Raw genomic sequence first — 18,578 nt, 5'->3', positions numbered from 1 at the left:
CGACCGATTGCTGCATCCAAAATGTGATGGTAATTACAGATCCTTCTCTGTTCACTAATACTATCTCTACATATCCTGTAAATTTTGGTGGAAAGACTCCTGTAAGTTTATTAGAGCTGCCAGAGCAGCTTGAAGGTCCGACGCATGGAAATAATCCCACGTTTGTTTATTTTCCTGTACTGGAGCATGTATGTGACGTAAACACATACGTGACTTGGGCAGATCAGATCAGAGTTTTGCGTCTTGGCGTGTAGACGACACGCTACGGAGGAGAGGATTTAACTTTTCCACTTTGGAAGGTGGTTTCAGATTTTTGCGTTTTTAAGCCCCAAAAACACCGTCACCGTCTAAACGAAAGGCACTTCCGATAAAATATTTTGTCGTTTTTACCCGCGAGCGTCCTCGTGTAAACGGGGCCTCAGTCACGACTGTGCAGTCTAGCTCCAAATGACCAGTGCAAGATGGCAGCAGCTGTATCCGGAACATTTTCGCTTAATTATTGTACAGTTGAGACACCATTCCTTATACCGTACAGTCTATGGTTACCATCTGCACCTTCAACTTTAGATGCCAATAAATAATACAAAGTACTATTTTGTATTCAGTGCTTCACTTTTTAACAGTGGTATTTCTAGTTTTACTTAAAAGATCTAATTCCCTCTATTTCGACCATCACATTCCTAGTTATCTTGCTGGGCTGGTGCTGGTTCGCAGTTACCCCTTTTCTACCAAAACAGTTCCAGGGCCGGACCAGTGCTGGTTCGCAGTTGGGAACCTGTATGATTTTCCGCAGGACGTCATTATGTCACTGTTTACATCTGTATATGTCTCCGCCCTCTCTGCAAGTATAATAACAACAATGGATGACTCTCTTTACAAATAACAGTCCTGGCTTTGCTAGCTGACATTGGAACGCTAACGTTAGCATGCTAGCGCTAGCTCGTATCAATCACACTGCAGTTAAACAAATCAAATGAATGAATGGAACACCTTTCAGTTGGTCTCCGTCAACCACACAGAGTTGGTCTTATTGGTCAGATAATCCCACCCCCAGCCCCTGATGTAAGTGGTTCATGGTTCAAGACCAGCAAAGAGTTGGTGCCACTCTGGAACCAAGGTTATAATAGTTTTTGGATTTTTCATTAGTTTTAGTTTTAATTAAGTTGTGAATTTTTGTTTTCAAATTTAGTTAGTTTTAGTTAGTTTTTAGAGTGAGTTTGCTAGTTTTAGTTTAGTTTTTATTAGTTTTAGCGTTAGTTTTAGTTTTTTTGTAATGGGTATGTGCCTTCATTTCCTTTGGTTTATCCATCTCAGCCTCAATAAGGTTATTAACTCTTACAGTTCGGGGTGTTTTGTATTTTGGTTGAAGTGTAGACATCCCAGTCTCAGTAAACATGTTTACCATGTGTTCCTGCATGTTCTAATAGAAACACTGAATTATGAATGAAAAAAGTTGAAAAAAGACGAAAACTAAGGACATTTTCACTATAATTTTAGTTAGTTTTGTAACCACACAATACAGTTTCAGTTAGTTATCGTTTTTTAAAAAACTCTTGTTTTCATTTCTATTTCAGTTAACAAAAATGTTTTTTCAATTTTAGTTTTCGTTATTTTGTTAGTTTTCGTTAACTATAATAACCTTGTCTGGAACCAGTTTCCCTGGCCGGTGGAACTGGTTCAAGATTAGGCACCAGCTCCGAACCAGCCCTGGAACTGCTTTGGTAGAAAAGGGGTATAAATCCTTCTTCTACCACTAGAGACCAGCCCTTCTTTAGCGTACATATACATATAGTACAAGTGTATTTCACCAGGTCCATCGTCTAATATCCTCAAAAATGTAAAAGTCAACTTGTTGGTGTTCTCTGGTGGACAAAGTATGACACAAGTGCTTCTACATTACCTCAAACATGTCATTGGTATTTGACTTCTTGGCCAATAATATTGATATATCTGTGATGATCTATCAGCCTGCAAATGTAACATTTGAGCTACAGTCTTGTAATCTGTCTTTGCTGTATCAGTCAGTGTTTGTCAGTGTCTCTGAAAAGGCTCTCAGGTTTTGTATTATGAAAAACAGTATGTAAATGTAAGATGCCACAGCTATTATAGATTTACCTGAGTTTTATAAACTACTTAATGTAAACACTTCACAATATAGAAAAAAACATTAAAAGATACGTGTTGAATTTGTTATTTTATTCAATAAAATGATATAAAACATACAAATATTCTGTCAGAGGTTTGTGTGATCTTGATGTAAAACATGACTTTTGACATTATAAAGTTCATTGAATGGGGGACAACTGAAATTTTTTTTATTTTCTTATTGTAGGGAAAGCAAAACAAGTCCAGATTTAAGAGCATGCATGACAAGCAGAATGATGTTTTGAGCACAATTGAGGACTGAGACTGTGAAGACAAGAGACTGGTTAAAAAAAAAAAAAGAGTTTTAGTTTTCTTACAATGTATCAAGATCCTGGATGGACATTTAATTTACTTTGATTTCACTCGTTTTATATTAACTAAACTAAAATACCCTTCTTGGTTAGAGGCCCTTCAAATGGATAAGATAAGCTCATTGAACCCACAAGAGTCTCTATTTTTTTTAATTTTTTATCTCTGTCTCTGTTTTGGATTGAGCTTTTATTACTATTTTATTCTATTTTATTTTATTGTTTTACTGTTTTTAGTATTTTATTGTTTTTATTGTTTTTATTTATACCTATTTTTGTATGATTTATTCTATTTTAATAACTGTACAGCACTTTGGTCAACTGAGGTTGTTTTTAAATGTGCTCTATAAATAAACTTTGACTTGACTTGACTATTAAAGGACCTCTGTATGCAGAAATATTCAAACACAACAGGCCAAAATAATACATTTGTGCTGCAGGTCTGTAAAGGGGAGAATCGTGGGTACCCACAGAAACCTTTTTTTATTCAGAGGTCAAAGGACCCCTTTAAAAATGGTCAGTTTTTCTCTCGCTAACAAAATTTGCCGAACTCTGGAGCATTATTTCAACCCCCTTCCTGACAAGATATAAAGAAACATCCATAAATAAATGCTCGAATCTCAAGAGCTTGTCATTTACACTCAACTTTTGGCTTTTATCACTAATATTCCACAAAGCTAACTGTCTGTTTCTGGAGAAAATTGCGACTCTGCTTTAACTCTTATTTCTCCCTGTATGATGTGGGTGCAAGATTGCAGATCCACATAGAACCTGGAGCCTAACAAGTGCTTGTAATGCTGAAACATATGGAAATTTCATTGTTTTACATGACCTAAATATGGTCTGCAATGCACCATGAACAGAAAAAAATCATCACTTGAATCAAAATTCATTGTTTTACATGAGCTAAATATGGTCTGCAATGCACCATGAACAGAAAAAATCAGTTAAAGCACCAAACAAAAAACATACCCAGAACATATACTACTGAGAGAAAAAAAAAGTGTTATATACAAAAGGTTGTGTTTCTTGCGATACTTCAGTATTTGTAATAAAAAATAAATTGATCTATGAGGTTTTTAGGCTGCTGGCAGATACAGTAACATTACGTATCAGAGTGAGCTTCCCTCTCTGCTTCATGTCTGCTGCTGCTGCTGTTGCTGTTGTTGTTGTTGTTGCTGTTGTTGTTGTTGTTGTTGTTGTTGCTGCTGCTGCTCCAGCATCACTTCACAGGTCCGTCCCAGTTCTCCCAGTTTGACCTTAGCATACTCGGCTCTGTTCAGCGCCATCTGACAGTCCTTCCTCGCCGAGTAAGTGGAGCCTTCGTGAGGCTGACCGGTAGCTACCTGGAGAAAAGACCAGAGTTACTGCTGGGCTCTGCTGCCATGGGAACCACACTACTGGACTGAGCTTTTTTCTTCAATTATCTAATAAAATATTTAAATAATAATTGTATGGAAGCCAATAGATGAATGGGTGTAATAACGCGAAATTGGAATTACATTTTCATTCACCTATGGGCTTCCATTACAATTGTTAATTCATTATTTTATTTAGTTTTATCTAAGAAAGAAATTGGGATTTATCCTTTAATTATTTTATGAATCAGAAACTACTGTCAAAAGATTAAAAAAAACAACATTTTCGTAATGTTTTTAGGAACATTCACCTATGGGCTTCCATTACAATTACTATAATATTTATTTGATAATTAAGGGGAAAAAAGTGTAATTCCATGATGGCATTATCTTTTATCTTTTTATCTTGTATTTTCAATTTTTACACGTTTCTTTGAATACATTTCATTTTGACTCAAAAATGTTTCAAGTTACGTTGTTAATTCACGATGTATCAAGGGATTACATTCTCATTTTCAAGTTTGTTTTATAATTTTTTAAATAAAGTCACCTACGGGCTTCCATATAATTAAAGAAACAAAAAATCACTTAAATAATAATAAAAAAAAAGACCTGAAAAGCAAAACCTACAATTTAATTGAAGAAAAAAGACAGCCCATTTTATTACATGTAGTCTGAATTTCAATTTTAAGTTACAGTTTTACCCATTAATGAGTTTCTAATCAGTGTTCACAAATTAATTTTAAAAACTACAGGATATAACTACTTTATTTTGATCAAGGAGGAACAGTTTCTGGAACTTGTACCATGAGAAACTGCAGCTCTGTTTTGTGTGTTTTCTGTGTGTGTTTTCTGTGTGTGTGTGTGTGTGTGTGTGTGTGTGTGTGACCTGTGTGAGGTATCGGATCTGGCCGCTCAGTTCGCTCTCCACTCTGTTGACGGAGCTCTGGAACTGGACCAGCTGTCTGTCCAGGAGACTGGCGTTGTGTTTGTCTTTGGACAGTTCCAGAACTATATTACCTGCACAACAACACAACAACACAACAACACAACAACATGTCAGCTTTATGACCACACATGTCAGCAATGCCAAAAACTATTGCATAGGAATCATTGGTCAAATGTAACTTAGTAAATATACTATATACTAAGTACTGTACTCAAATACAAGTTTTTGCATTTTATGTATTTTATACTTATTCTCTGCTACATTTTGAGGCATATATTGTACTTTTCTACTGCACATTAACTGCCAACTTTAGTTACTTTTCAGGTCAAGATTTAACATGAAAAATATGATCAATTTAAAATGATTAGACATTTTTATAAATTGCAGTAAAGTAGTTAAAATTAGCCCCACCTGGACAACCCTAAATGCTGCTTACATAAATGCAACTACAATAATAATGCAATAATATATTTAGTTTTTTGGTAGCAGCAAAAGGGCCTAAACAGAAAATCTGACATATTATGAAGCCACAGTTAGTATGTTGAACTTGCTAGCCACCAGTTGCCTGGATACACAGTGAGCAGAGACAGTGGTGTCCTCACCGGCACACTGCAGGATCATGGCTATCTCCTTCTCCACGTCCTCCAGAGCTCTGAGCCGCTCGTTGGCCATGAGAGGCGGGAACCAGCTTCACCTGCAGCTCTTCAAAAACTACTTCAGTTTAGTCCGGGACCCGGTGTGGACAGGAGTCAGTCTTCTGCTTTACTCTGCCCGCTTCTGCTTCTTCCTCCTCTTCGTCCAGGCTGAAGCATGAGCGCTGAGCTGCTGCACATCAACAAAGAAGAAGTCGCATTCGACGTCACTCAGTCGCACACTGGTGACGTCGGCTTGGCTGCGCGGCCCGTCCGCGATGCGACTAACGGATTTAGCTGCCAGCTTTAGTTACTTTTCAGGTCAAGATTTAACATGAAAAATATGATCAATTTAAAATGATTAGACATTTTTTTTTATAAATTGCAGTAAAGTAGTTCAAATTAGCCCCACCTGTACAACCCTACATGCTGCTTACATAAATGCAACTACAATAATAGCGCAATAATATATTTGGAATTGATAAAACGATTTGATAGTTATATAATAGGGTAATTTTTTGACGCTTCTTCTTCTTCCTCTTCGTCCAGGCTGAAGCATGAGCGCTGAGCTGCTGCACATCAACAAAGAAGCAGCAAAATATATAGTCAACAATAAGATCAAAGAAATTTCTTTTAAAATAATTCACAGAATCTACCCCACTAAAATTTTTCTTCAACGTTTTAAAAAAGATTTAGATTTGAATTGCTTTTTTTGTGAAGGGCACCCTGAAAGTGTTTTTCATTTATTTTGGTCTTGCCCTTTTTCGTCTAAGTTCTGGAAAGATATTTGTAACTTCCTTTTTTTTTCAATTGAACCTAATTTGTCCCTTTGTTTTGAAAATATACGGTTTGGTTTCACTGACTTCCCATACACACAAAAAAAATCAATATTACATTATAAATGTAATTATACTATTGGCAAAATATCACATACATACATCTATGTATGTATGACAACCTCTTTATGATTTATTGAAACCCCCTGGCGACGTTCTGATGTATTTTTTTGTATTACACCCCACCCAACTGCCTTAATAAAGTTTATTTAAAGAAAAAAAAATAATAATAAATAAAATAAGAACACATTTAAAAAAAAAATAAATAAATAAAAGGGAAAAAATAAAAAATAAAAAATAAAAAAAATAAATAAATAAAAACATCAACAAAGAAGTCGCATTCGACGTCACTCAGTCGCACACTGGTGACGTCGGCTTGGCAGCGAGGCAAGATGGCTACCTCGGCTTGGCTGCGCGGCCCGTCCGCGATGCGACTAACGGAGGGTTTGGTGTCGGTTCTGAAGGAGCAGCGTCCGGAGCATTTACCTGCCCTGCTGGCCAGCTACAGGGAGCACGGGGTCTTCCAGACACAGGTAGAGTCGGTCCACGAGACCACGTTAGCTCTGAAGCTAGTTACCTGTTAGCCCGCATCTGCTCCACGCTTTGTTATCCACTGGGCTGACATCTGGACCACAGCAGGGATGATCATGCTGCTGTGGCTCCTCACATACCTGTCCGACTATTAACACCTGTGTTTATCTCTGCAGGGCGCGAGCGCCGTCGGGGGTCTCGTGGGGTTCAGCAATGCCAAACTGGGCTCGAGCAAGACCAGGTGAGACCATGTCCAGTCCAGTCCGTTTCATTTATAAAACCCCTAAAACATCACTCACACCATACTGCCCTACTAAGTCTAACTGCAGTAACTCCATTTTTGGTCGAAATTGAGTTATAACTAAAAATGAACTCCTCTATGTCTGTTTTATGTTGTGACTAAATTTTAGATTTCAATTTTACTTTTTTTCAGAGAAATAATGATGTAAAAATTGCAGTCACTACAAAATCCAACTCAAAACCAAAGCAGAGTTCAACTGTGATACAGTGTAGGCTTGTATTACTTCATTGTGTTGAATAGTGAAGACAAGAATAATAGAAATTATAAGTTTATTTAATAGGGACATTATTATCTAGATATTGATGAAGTAAAAAAGTGATAAAATTAAACTAAGACTAAAATATAACATTACTTTATAATATTAAGTCTAAAATACACACATCTTTGAATATAGTTGTTAAACACTTTTAAATAAATGTATAACAAAATCAATTTGAAAAGTTTTATTCACTGAAAACAAAATATAAAAGCTGAAAGAAGACAACAACATTATTGTTACTGCAAACCAGAGGACAGTAACTACGTTTTTGGGGTCAAAGGTCAAATAAGTCGTCATGATTTTTTAGCATAAAAAATACATCGACAATACATGTAGAAATAAGTGTCATATCACTAATCTACCTATAACCAATTTGGCTGGCCAGTTAATATTTTAAAGCAGTTTTCTCAGTTTTACCCTTTGCGTAGTTACTGCAGTTAGACTTTGTAGGGCAGCATAGTCCAGCACATTTATAGTACTAGTATTGTCACTAGTATGTAAATGTGTATTCTAGACAGTGGTGGGAAAAGTATTTAGATCTCTTACTTAAGTAAAAGTACTAATACCACACTGTGAAATTACTCCACTACAAGTAAAAGTGCTGCATTCAAAACTTACTGAAGTAAAAATACAAAAGGATCAGCATCAAAATGTACTTAAAGTATCAAAAGTAAAAGTACTCGTTATGCAGAATGGACCCACTCAGGTTGTAATATTTATTCCAAATATATTATTACATTAGGCTATTTGTATTGATTCATTTATGGAAGTGCTTTAATTTTTCTAAAGACACGGCTCATTTTAACTACTTAATATACTGTTATAAGATTTAATTAAAAAAAAAAAAAAACACTTTTAATTAATCATGTTTGTTTATGTTAAATCTCGACCTGAAAAGTAACTAAAGCTATCAGCTAAATTAAGTGGAGTGAAAAGTACAATACTTGCCTCTAAATGTAGTGAAATAGAAGTATAAAGTTACATTAAATGGAAATACTCAAGTAAAGTACAAGTACCTCAAAATTATACTTAAGTACAGTACTTGAGTAAATGTACTTAGTTACTTTCCACCACTGATTCTAGACACCAAATTATAGACATAAAGGAAACGTTTCATAGCATGCCAGTCATCACTGAATTTATGGAATTTATGGTGTCCCTTATAATGTTAATGTTACTTTGCTGTATTTTGCTGTTATATTAGTATTTTTAGTGTTGCTTCTAATAAACAAACTAATAAGGTAACAAAGGGCTGGCGAATATGTTGATATTTGGCATTAGATTAGTTTTATATTTTGGATATTGTAATATGACATTAGTGTTGCCTTTTCCTGGTTTTATTTGGCATTACCCACCTAGCCATTATATCTGCATTATATTACATTATTATTAGACATAGTTTGTCATAATAATGCTAATGAATTTATTTGTATAGCCCCTTTTATACATAAAATTAGGTTAAAGTGCTTCACAGTATGTTATTAGAAAGAAAACAATAAAAAAGACAAATTAATGAATTAATTAAATATTCAAAGGGTAAAAGATACAATTGAACAACAGAAAAATAAAAATGTAAGTAAAAAAGGATTTTAAAAGAACTACGTTAGCCGAATGCCTACCTAAATAAGTCTTTGATTAATTTAAAAAAAATGTTTATTTATATATATTTAAGTGTAAAGCACTAAGAGTCACCTCTACAATATTGTCCAAATATTGAGTTATTTTGTCAAAAATATTGTGGTATTTGATTTTCTTCACATTGCCCAACCCTAATGTTACTTTATGTAACAAATGAACAAGGCAAATCCTATTGACTAAAACACTGGAAAGACCAAATGTCATGTATTTGATCCAGACAAAAATAGTCTAATTCCTTCATTATAGATCGATAGAAGATAGATAAAGTGATTTTCCAGATGTCCTCTGTAATATATGACAGTCAATGTAAAGGAAAATAAAATCCAATGGGATTTAGTATGGAGACAATTCTGTGCTGTGTTTGCAGGTTTGAGGGGCTCTGCCTGCTCTCTATGCTGGTTAAAGACAGCTCCAGTGAGTTGTTCCAGCAGCACTGTGTGTCCTGGCTGCGCTCCCTGCAGCAGGTCATACAGGTAAGATACACACACACACACACACACACACACACAGAGACACACACACACACACACACAGACACACACAGACACACAGACACACACAGATACACACACACACAGACACACACACACACACACACACACACACAGAGACACACGCACACACACACACACACAGATACACAGACACACAGACACACAGACACACACACACACACACACATACAAGCACACACACACGCACAGATACACACACACAGATATACACACACACACACACACACACAGAGACACACACACACAGAGAGACACACACACACACACACACACACAGAGACACACACACACACACACAGATACACACACACACACACACACACACAGAGACACACACACACACACACACACACACACAAGCACACACACACACACACACACAGAGACACACACACACAGATACACACACACACACACACACACACCAAGCTGTCAGTCTACCTCTTCTATAAAAGCTCCAGAGCCTGACAGCCTCTCTCCTCCTCTCTCCTCCTCTCTCCTCCTCTCTCCTCCTCTCTCCTCCTCCCTCCTCTCAGTCTCAGGCTCCGGTTCAGACCATCCAGCTGGCGGTGAACATTTTGAAGGATGTGCTGCAGTACTCGTCTCAGCTAGCAGAGCTCGCCCGGGAGGTCGGCCTCAACTCCATCCTGGGCATCCTAACGTCTCTGCTGGGTCTCAAGACAGAGGTGAGGGGACACAACGGGGCCGTTATGCAACAGAGGTTGTGTTTCCATTGTAGGGTTGTCACTAGGGCTGGGCGATATGGCCCTAAAAGAATATCACGATATTTCAGGCTATTTTTGCGATAACGATATTCTTGACAATATTACCAAATACTTTAAAAGAATAGAAAATATGATTTTTTTAGTCTGTATAAATAAATAAAAATCTAAAATGTAGTGTGAAGTGCAAATCTCAACAGCTGCCAAATACAAAAACATTTACTCTTGACTCTTGAGTATGAGAAAATAATAAAAATAACCATTTAGGGGTTTCGGGGGCAAATTTTAATGACATTTTGTAAAGGAGAATAAAGGTTCTTGTATGTTTTATTTAAGGCATCTTATTTTGACAGTCTTCTTGTAAGTTCTGTGGTGGATTCTCTTAACACACTGTGCTCTTATTTTGAAAGCTGCATGTGTTTAGCGACAGGGAGTCAGTAGCTTTTTGTGATTAAAACAACTTTAACCACTACATCAAGAAGTAGAAATGTTGCCAATATCATGATATGCATTTTTTTTAACCATAAAAAAATATACCGATATTATCGTGAACGATACGATATGGCACACCCCTAGTTGTCACGATACTAAAATTTTCAACTCGATACCGATACTCAGGAAAATATTCGATACTCAATACCATTTTTGATACCACCAGGATAAAAAAAAAGACCCCAAAATTTAACAGAAATATTTTTGTTAACAAGAAAAATGCAACATGTTAAAATTGACAGAACCACAGGTTAAATATTTATAATAAAAAACAGTTGTGCAAAAAGAAACTGCAACTATAATAACAAGGGACGGGTATCGATACTTTTGAAAATGAGTATCGTATCCGGATACAACGTTTTAGTATCGATACTTTTTCGAGTATCGATACTTTTGACAACCCTATTCCGTTGTCTGTCATTTTGACAGAAAGGATCATAAAAATTCCATCATAGTCTTTTAATATCTATCTATTTTCATTCTCTAAATCAGGGGTGTCAAACTCAAATACACAATGGGCCAAAATGTAAAACTTGAATAAAATCGCGGGCCAACATTGAACAAATAAACCTTTAAATATACCAAACATGTTTTGCTTTAACATTAAATATGGAACCAGCAACGCTTATAAACATACAATATATAACTAAATAGTGCAGACATGCAAAATCAAATTTCAAATAAAAAACACATCAATGTCATTAATTTATTAAATAAAAAATAAATAAAAATCGTGTGCCTCTTTTCTATTTGCATCCTTCTGATTTAAATATCAAAATAAACTTTTTCAACAGGTTAATAAATTCTGCCTTTCTTTTCGCCATTTTTGGGAAGGGGTAGCTCGGAGACAGCTCTAGCTTGAGGTTGCTATGACGACTGTCACAGAGGAGCGTTTCTGGGTCCTGTCCTGATTGACGCGCCAAAACAACAGCAGGGCATTGTGGGATTTGTAGTATTAGCTGTAAATGCGCCGTATAATACCGGCGGGTCAGCTTTTATAGTACAATAATAATATAATAATTTGGTATTGCCTCACGGGCCAAATAAAATTACACTGCGGGCCAGAGTTTGGCATATCATAAGATCATAAGACTTATTTAGTAGCATTTCATTTTCCTTGTACAAACAATGATCAGCTGTTGGAGTTGGTCTCATACTAACAGTGTTGTTCCTCCTGTGTCTCAGTGTGAGCTGGCAGCCATGGAGGGCATGACGGCCTGTATGAGCTACTACCCCAGAGCCTGTGGATCCCTCAGGGTAAGACCACTGACGGACACACTGGATGAGAAAGACAAGATTATTTAACTGGATGTACAGCTGCATCTCAATACATTAGAATATGATGGAAAAGTCCATTTCCAGTAGTTCAAGTCAAATAGCCCCAACCAAGTACTGAGTCATATAGATCAGCTATTCTCAACCTTGGGGTCGGGACCCCAATTGGGGTCGCGAGATGATTTCTGGGGGTCGCCAAATCATTTTGGAAGTCAGCTCTGTCTCCACTGTGTTAAAGTGTTCATGTGTTTTAGTCTTTTTGGTAATTTAATGTCTTTTTTTGGTCATTTTGTGGGGTTTTTTTTTGTCATTTTGTGGGGTTTTTTAGTCATTTTTTGTCTTTTTTGGTCAATTTGTGTCTTTTTTTAATAATTTTGTTTCCTTTTTTGGGTCATTTTGTGTTTTTTTTGTCATTTTGTGGGTTTTTGTAGTCATTTTTTGTCTTTTTTGGTCAATTTGTCTCTTTTTTTTATCATTTTGTTTCCTTTTTTTGGTCATTTTGTGGGTTTTTTTTCGTCATTTTGTGTCTTTTTTGTGGGTTTTCGTCATTTTGTGTCTTTTTTTTATCATTTTGTGGTCAATTTGCGTCTTTTTTTGGTCATTTTGTCTTTTGATCATTTTGTGTCTTTTGGTCATTTTGTGTCTTTTTTTTCATTTTGTGTCTTTTCTGGTCATTTTGTGTCTTTTTTTTCATTTTGTGTCTTTTCTGGTCATTTTGTGTCTTTTTTTTGGTAATTTTGTGTCTTTTTTGATCATTTTGTTTGTTTGTTTGCGTGTGCGATTCTGTTCAGTGAGTGGGGGTCGCGACTCAAAAAGGTTGAGAACTACTGATATAGATGGAAATACTTTTCATTTCCATATTAAACATACTTTTTGAAATTGGTCTTTTGTAATATTACATTTTTTTTTGAGAAACTGGATTTTAGGTTTTCATTCAATTTAAGCCATAATCAGTATAATTAAAGAAATTAAATAAATTAGACATGAAATGTTTCATTCTGTGTGTAATGGATCTATATAATGTGTTATTTCCACTTTTTGAATTGAATTAGTGACATAAATAAACTTTCCTATGATATTCTTATTTATTGAGATGAACCTGTAGAAACTTTGAGGGAAAACCTGATCTTTTTTTTTTCTTTTAGGACAAACTGGGAGCCTATTTCCTCTCCAAAATGGACAGCACAAACAAGAAAACACAAGAGGTTTGTGATTCTCAAAGTCAAGTTGAATATTTTAACACTGTCTTTATAAAGATGTATGTCATTTTATTCTTGTCTCTTTCTCTAGCTTTGGCTATTTGTTAGATAGTTTTACAATTTTTAAAACTTGCACTAAAGGCCACTGATGCACCAGTTTGATTAGGATGTACTCAGGCAAAAAGAAGTCCATTGTCCAGTCCAGATCCACATTTTGGTTCATTTAATTTCCAATTCAAAGCAAACAAACATTTCATGCTGTCTCTCTTTGCTCTGATTAAAAAAAAAACCTGTCACTTCTGGTGCATTATCTGTCACTACCACTTGCTACCTTTTATCAATGCCCAATACCTGTTTGGTGAGGTGCTTAGTGCCCCTAGTGTACACAAAAATAAATACAAAAAAAGCAATAATAATCACACTAATGACATAGCTCCTACAAATACCAAAAGGAAACCAATGTAGTCTCACTGTACCTCCCAATGTAATGACTAAGTTAGATATGTGAATGTAATATACACTACTGGTCAAAAGTTTTAGAACACACCAACTTTTCCAGAATTTAATTGAAAATGATGCAGTTTAATGTCTCAGTGTACTCTGAAATTAATGCACATTTGCAACATTTAAAATTCTTTATTGAGCATGATAGTGTTTTGAAAGTAAAAAAAAAGATTCAAAATCACATTTTATGTTGGACTAAAGGACTAAAAAAAGACACAAAATGACAAAAAAAGACACCAAAAAACACAAAATGACTAAAAAAAAGACACAAAATGACCAAAAAAAGACACAAAATGACCAAAAAAAGACACAAAATGACAAAAAAGACACCAAAAAACACAAAATGACAAAAAAGGACACAAAATGACCAAAAAAAGACACAAAATGACTAAAAAAAAGACACAAAATGACTTACAAAGACATGAAAAGAATTAAAAAATGGACAAAATAGCCCAAGACTCCATAGAGTTAAGTTGTTAACCCATTTCTTGTTCCCTGAAAAAGGCCTACTTGTATAATTCTGAAATGTACATTATTTTTCAGTTTTGGTTAAGCTTACCTTTTTTTATTTACCTCTGGCAGTTCACCACTTACCTTTGTACCCTTTCAAGCTGTTCATTTGACTTGAACTGCTTGAATTTCAATAAAAAACTGGAAAAATTGGTGTGTTCTAAAACGTTTGACCGGTGGTGTAGGTCTAAGCTGATTGGGCCAGATTTGTAACATTTTTCCATCTAACTGTGTCTCTTCCTGTCAGATGGCCTGTCAGTGTTACGGGCGGCTGCCCTGCCTGGGCGGCCTGTTGGACAGAGGGGTGGGTGCTGGCAGAGCTGAAGGCTGGACCAATCAGATTCACTGCCTGCTGGCCTCAGCCAATGTCCTGCTGACTCAGATCTACCAGGGTTCAGAAACAGGTACGCCTTTCTATCTGTGAATGTTTCTGTAGAGCCATGTTCCAGCTGTCTTTGAGAACTGGGTTCAGGGATGATCTACTTCTCTCTGCCGCCAACACTGCACCAACTTGTTTATAACTCTTCATGGTCGGGTTTAGCTGCTGAAGTGATCTTTACTGGTGCTCTGATGATGCAGTTTCTTTAAAAAGCTCTTCCTGTTTCCTGGGACAGATGGAACGGTGCAATATGAAGGTCCGGGGGTGGAGTTGGCCTTTCCTCACCTCGACCAATCAGATCCTCTGCTGCTGCTGCAGCTCCAGCACAGATACACAGCGGTCTGCCTGGCACTCAAACACACACTCAGGTACAACACACACACGACTTTCAAGGAAGCATTTCAGGCTCCGTTTACACGAGGACGCTCGCGGGTAAAAACGACAAAATATTTTATCGGAAGTGCCTTTCGTTTAGACGGTGACGGTGTTTTTGGGGCTTAAAGATGCAAAAATCTGAAACCACCTTCCAAAGTGGAAAAGTTAAATCCGCTCCGCCGTATCGTGTCGTCTACACTGACAAGACACAAAACTCTGATCTGATCTGCTCACGTCACGTATGTGTTTACGTCACATACATGCTCCAGTACAGGAAAATAAACAAACGTGGGATTATTTCCATGCGTCGGACCTTCAAGCTGCTCTGGCAGCTCTAATAAACTTACAGGAGTCTTTCCACCAAATGTACAGGATATGTACAGATAGTATTAGTGAACAGAGAAGGATCTGTAATTACCTCTATCACATTCTGGATGCAGCAATTCGTCGGAGGCGAGCCAGACGGCTGTGAACGAGACCTGGGAGATCTAGTGATGGTGGAGAACTTTGTGGAAGGAGTAGCTGATGAAAATGTGTGGCGTGAAAACTTCTGCATGCCCAAAGATGCTCTTATCGCTTTAAGTGATGTCGCCTGGCTGCATACAATCGAATTTCACACACTTTTGCGTCACCGTATGCAGCAGATTTCCTCCCGAAAATGCTCGTCTAAACGAGGAATAAAAAGTGAAGACGCAACGCCACTTTTGCATCTTCTGTTCAGACCGTCATCATGTAAACGTAGCCTCAGTCTATCCAGAGCAAATACCGCCAGTTGAAGATTCGTTGTGTTGATGTCAAGATTAACTTCATGATGTTACTTTTACAAGAACGGACATTTCTTTAAACTTCAACCAAAGATCCAAAACAGCAGTGATACTGGGCTTATTCATAAAACCATTCCAGTTCCAGGACTATACACTAGGGGTGTGTCATATCGTATCGTTCACGATAATATCGGTATATTTTTTTCATGGTTAAAAAAAAATGCATATCACGATATTGGCAACATTCCTACTTCTTGATGTAGTGGCGTAAGGCTAACATTAGCTAACAATTAAAGTTGTTTTAATCACAAAAAGCTACTTACTCTCTGTCGCTAAACACATGCAGCTTTCAAAATAAGAGCACAGTGTGTTAACAGAATCCACCATAGAACTTACAAGAAGACTGTCAAAATAAGATGCCTTAAATAAAACATACAAGAACCTTTATTCTCCTTTACAAAATCTCATTAAAATATGCCCCCAGAACCCCTAAATGGTTATTTTTTTATTATTTTCTCATACATTTTTTTTTTTATTTGGCAACTGTTGAGATTTGCACGTCACACTACATTTTAGATTTTTATTTATTTATACAGACTAAAAAAACCAAACATATTTTCTATCTTTTTAAGTATTTCGTAACATCGTCAAGAATATCGTTATCGAAAAAATAGCCTGAAATATCGTGATATTCTTTTAGGGCCATATCGCCCAGCCCTACTATACACCAATTTACTGTTTACCAACAATGATGATGTATTTTTGTGGGCGGGGCCTCACTGGTGGCAGAAAGTGACAGTTAGCCGCTGGTCCCATCACTGCAACAGTACAGTTGTCAAATTAATGTGAATCATCCAGATGTTTTTCCTGATTATTTTCATGGTTCGTCAGCAAAAGACCGATTATCTTACACAAGTAAGCTAACCCTCAGTGAATACGGGTCAGGAAATCTCACAGTATTGCTGTCGGGATGATAAAGGACCCAAAATAGCTTAAATATCCAAAGTAAGAGTGGCTGAACATCAAGATTAGTGTGAGTATATTATATATTCGTGTCCGTTGGATGTCAGCAGGGTTTTCATTTTTATAATTAGTGTGGCACATTAATGAATGGGCTAACCTGGGCTACAGCCCCAGGGCCTCCACCATGGGGGGCGGGGCTCTAAAAATTGAGAATAATTATGTAGGCTAATAAACACTTGACCGTAACTCACATGATGCTGCAATACAGTGACATCTGGTGGTAAAAGTGCCGGGGATGGTCCCCTCCCTTATCGTTCATGTTGATACAAGGTAACAAAATCACACCATATACACTACTGGTCAAAAGTTTTAGAACACACCAACTTTTCCAGAATTTTGTTGAAAATGATGCAGTTTAATGTCTCAGTGTACTCTGAAATGAATGCACATTTGCAAGATTTAAAATTCTTTACTGAGCATGATAGTGTTTTGAAAATAAAAAAAAGATTCAAAATCACATTTTATGTTGGACTAAAGGACTAAAAAAAGACACAAAATGACAAAAAAAAAGACACTAAAAGACACAAAATGACCAAAAAAAGACACAAAATGACTTACAAAGACATGAAAATAATTTAAAAAAATGGACAAAATAGTCCAAGACTCCATAGAGTTAAGTTGTTAACCCATTTCTTGTTCCCTGAAAAATGCCTACTTGTATAATTCTGAAATGTACATTATTTTTCAGTTTTGGTTAAGCTTACCTTTTTTATTTACCTCTGGCAGTTCACCACTTACCTTTGTACCCTTTCAAGCTGTTCATTTGACTTGAACTGCTTGAATTTCAATAAAAAACTGGAAAAATTGGGGTGTTCTAAAACTTTTGACCGGTAGTGTATATATCAGAGAATTCCGGGTGATTTCAGAGTTCCAGTCTGTCTGTTTAAAATCTTGCAACCATAAATTTCTCCGTCCAGCTTCAAAGGGAGTTTTTGATGGAAGTAATTCATAAGAATGAAGCCCAGTTGTTGTTTTTTTCTCTCTGTTTTGATGTACAAAGGCACAGCAAGACATCTTTACCCCTGAAACGCTTCTGTTGCCTCTGTTGTTCTCATAGATCCCAAATGTTTTCCTCTGAGTTTCTGCTGCTCTCCACTTCTTCATTCATTCATAGTGACTCTGATCTCTGTCCAACAGGGTGGATCCAGCCTCTGCTGTCCGTCTGCCTGTCAGATCAATACTCAACCTGGTGTGCAGAGTCCTCGCTGTCAGCTCCAAGAGCATAGTGAGCACACACACACACACACACACACACACACACACACACACAGATGGTGAAGATGATTGTGGTGCCATGTATCTACAGGTGCATCTCAATACATTAGAATATGATGGAAAAGTCCATTTCCAGTAGTTCAAGTCAAACAGCCCCAACCAAGTATTGAGTCGATCATCAGGTTAGCTCGGTCATAAAAAACAGTTTTTATCAGTTAAGGATTTTAACAAAAGTAAAAGGGTATCTGCCACGTAGAGATCTGGAGACAGTAATCCATGCCTTTATCAATACCAGACTGGATTACTGTAATTCATTGTGTGTTGGCCTGGACCACTCACTGTTGCACCGCCTGCAGCTGGTTCAGAATGCAGCTGCCCGTCTACTTACTGGCACACGCAAACGTGACCAGATTACACCTGTCCTTGCTTCGTTACACTGGCTCCCGGTTGCTTTTAGAATAGATTTTAAAATTTTATTGTTTGTTTTTAAAGCTCCTCAATAGCCCCTCAATATTTGACCGAGCTCCTTAAAATCCACGCCCCTGCCAGAACATTGAGATCCTCCAGTCAGCTGCTACTGGCCGCCCCTAAAACCAGACTAAAAACCAAAGGGGACCGTGCCTTTGTGGCAGCGGCCCCGAGGCTCTG

At 36.9% G+C, this 18,578-nt stretch overlaps 2 protein-coding genes across 2 annotated transcripts in view; one reads left to right on the top strand and one right to left on the bottom strand.

Moving 5' to 3' along the window:
• Positions 1 to 2,439: 2,439 nt before the first annotated feature.
• med11 (mediator complex subunit 11) lies at positions 2,440 to 5,596 on the bottom strand. The gene is made up of 3 exons (XM_059354597.1): positions 5,363 to 5,596; positions 4,701 to 4,831; positions 2,440 to 3,799 (listed from the first exon to the last, which is right to left on the bottom strand). Exons 1-3 carry the CDS (start codon positions 5,430 to 5,432, stop codon positions 3,590 to 3,592), a joined length of 411 nt encoding a protein of 136 aa, XP_059210580.1. The 5' UTR covers positions 5,433 to 5,596; the 3' UTR covers positions 2,440 to 3,589.
• Positions 5,597 to 6,561: 965 nt separating this feature from the next.
• pelp1 (proline, glutamate and leucine rich protein 1) overlaps positions 6,562 to 18,578 on the top strand; it is a 28,725-nt gene continuing 16,708 nt past the window's right edge. Inside the window, exons 1-9 of the mRNA XM_059354554.1 lie at positions 6,562 to 6,761; positions 6,936 to 7,000; positions 9,325 to 9,430; positions 10,009 to 10,158; positions 11,872 to 11,943; positions 13,107 to 13,166; positions 14,422 to 14,578; positions 14,789 to 14,921; positions 17,853 to 17,940. Of these exons, the coding sequence (XP_059210537.1) occupies positions 6,621 to 6,761; positions 6,936 to 7,000; positions 9,325 to 9,430; positions 10,009 to 10,158; positions 11,872 to 11,943; positions 13,107 to 13,166; positions 14,422 to 14,578; positions 14,789 to 14,921; positions 17,853 to 17,940 (972 nt within the window). The 5' untranslated portion in view covers positions 6,562 to 6,620. The remainder of the gene's footprint in view (positions 6,762 to 6,935; positions 7,001 to 9,324; positions 9,431 to 10,008; positions 10,159 to 11,871; positions 11,944 to 13,106; positions 13,167 to 14,421; positions 14,579 to 14,788; positions 14,922 to 17,852; positions 17,941 to 18,578) is intronic.

This window comes from Centropristis striata, chromosome 17 (genome assembly GCF_030273125.1).
Source record: "Centropristis striata isolate RG_2023a ecotype Rhode Island chromosome 17, C.striata_1.0, whole genome shotgun sequence".
NCBI classification, from domain to species: Eukaryota; Metazoa; Chordata; class Actinopteri; order Perciformes; family Serranidae; genus Centropristis; species Centropristis striata.
Note: the sequence above shows the minus strand (reverse complement) of the source record. Positions and strands in the feature narration are given on the sequence as shown.

Excerpts from the sequence above, each read along its gene's own strand:
- med11 (XM_059354597.1), bottom strand. The coding sequence starts at position 5,432 with ATGGCCAACGAGCGGCTCAGAGCTCTGGAGGACGTGGAGAAGGAGATA. Across the intron at positions 4,832-5,362 it reads CATGATCCTGCAGTGTGCCG|GTAATATAGTTCTGGAACTG; the intron begins GTGAGGACACCA and ends GTTGTTGTGCAG. Across the intron at positions 3,800-4,700 it reads AGATCCGATACCTCACACAG|GTAGCTACCGGTCAGCCTCA; the intron begins GTCACACACACA and ends TCTTTTCTCCAG.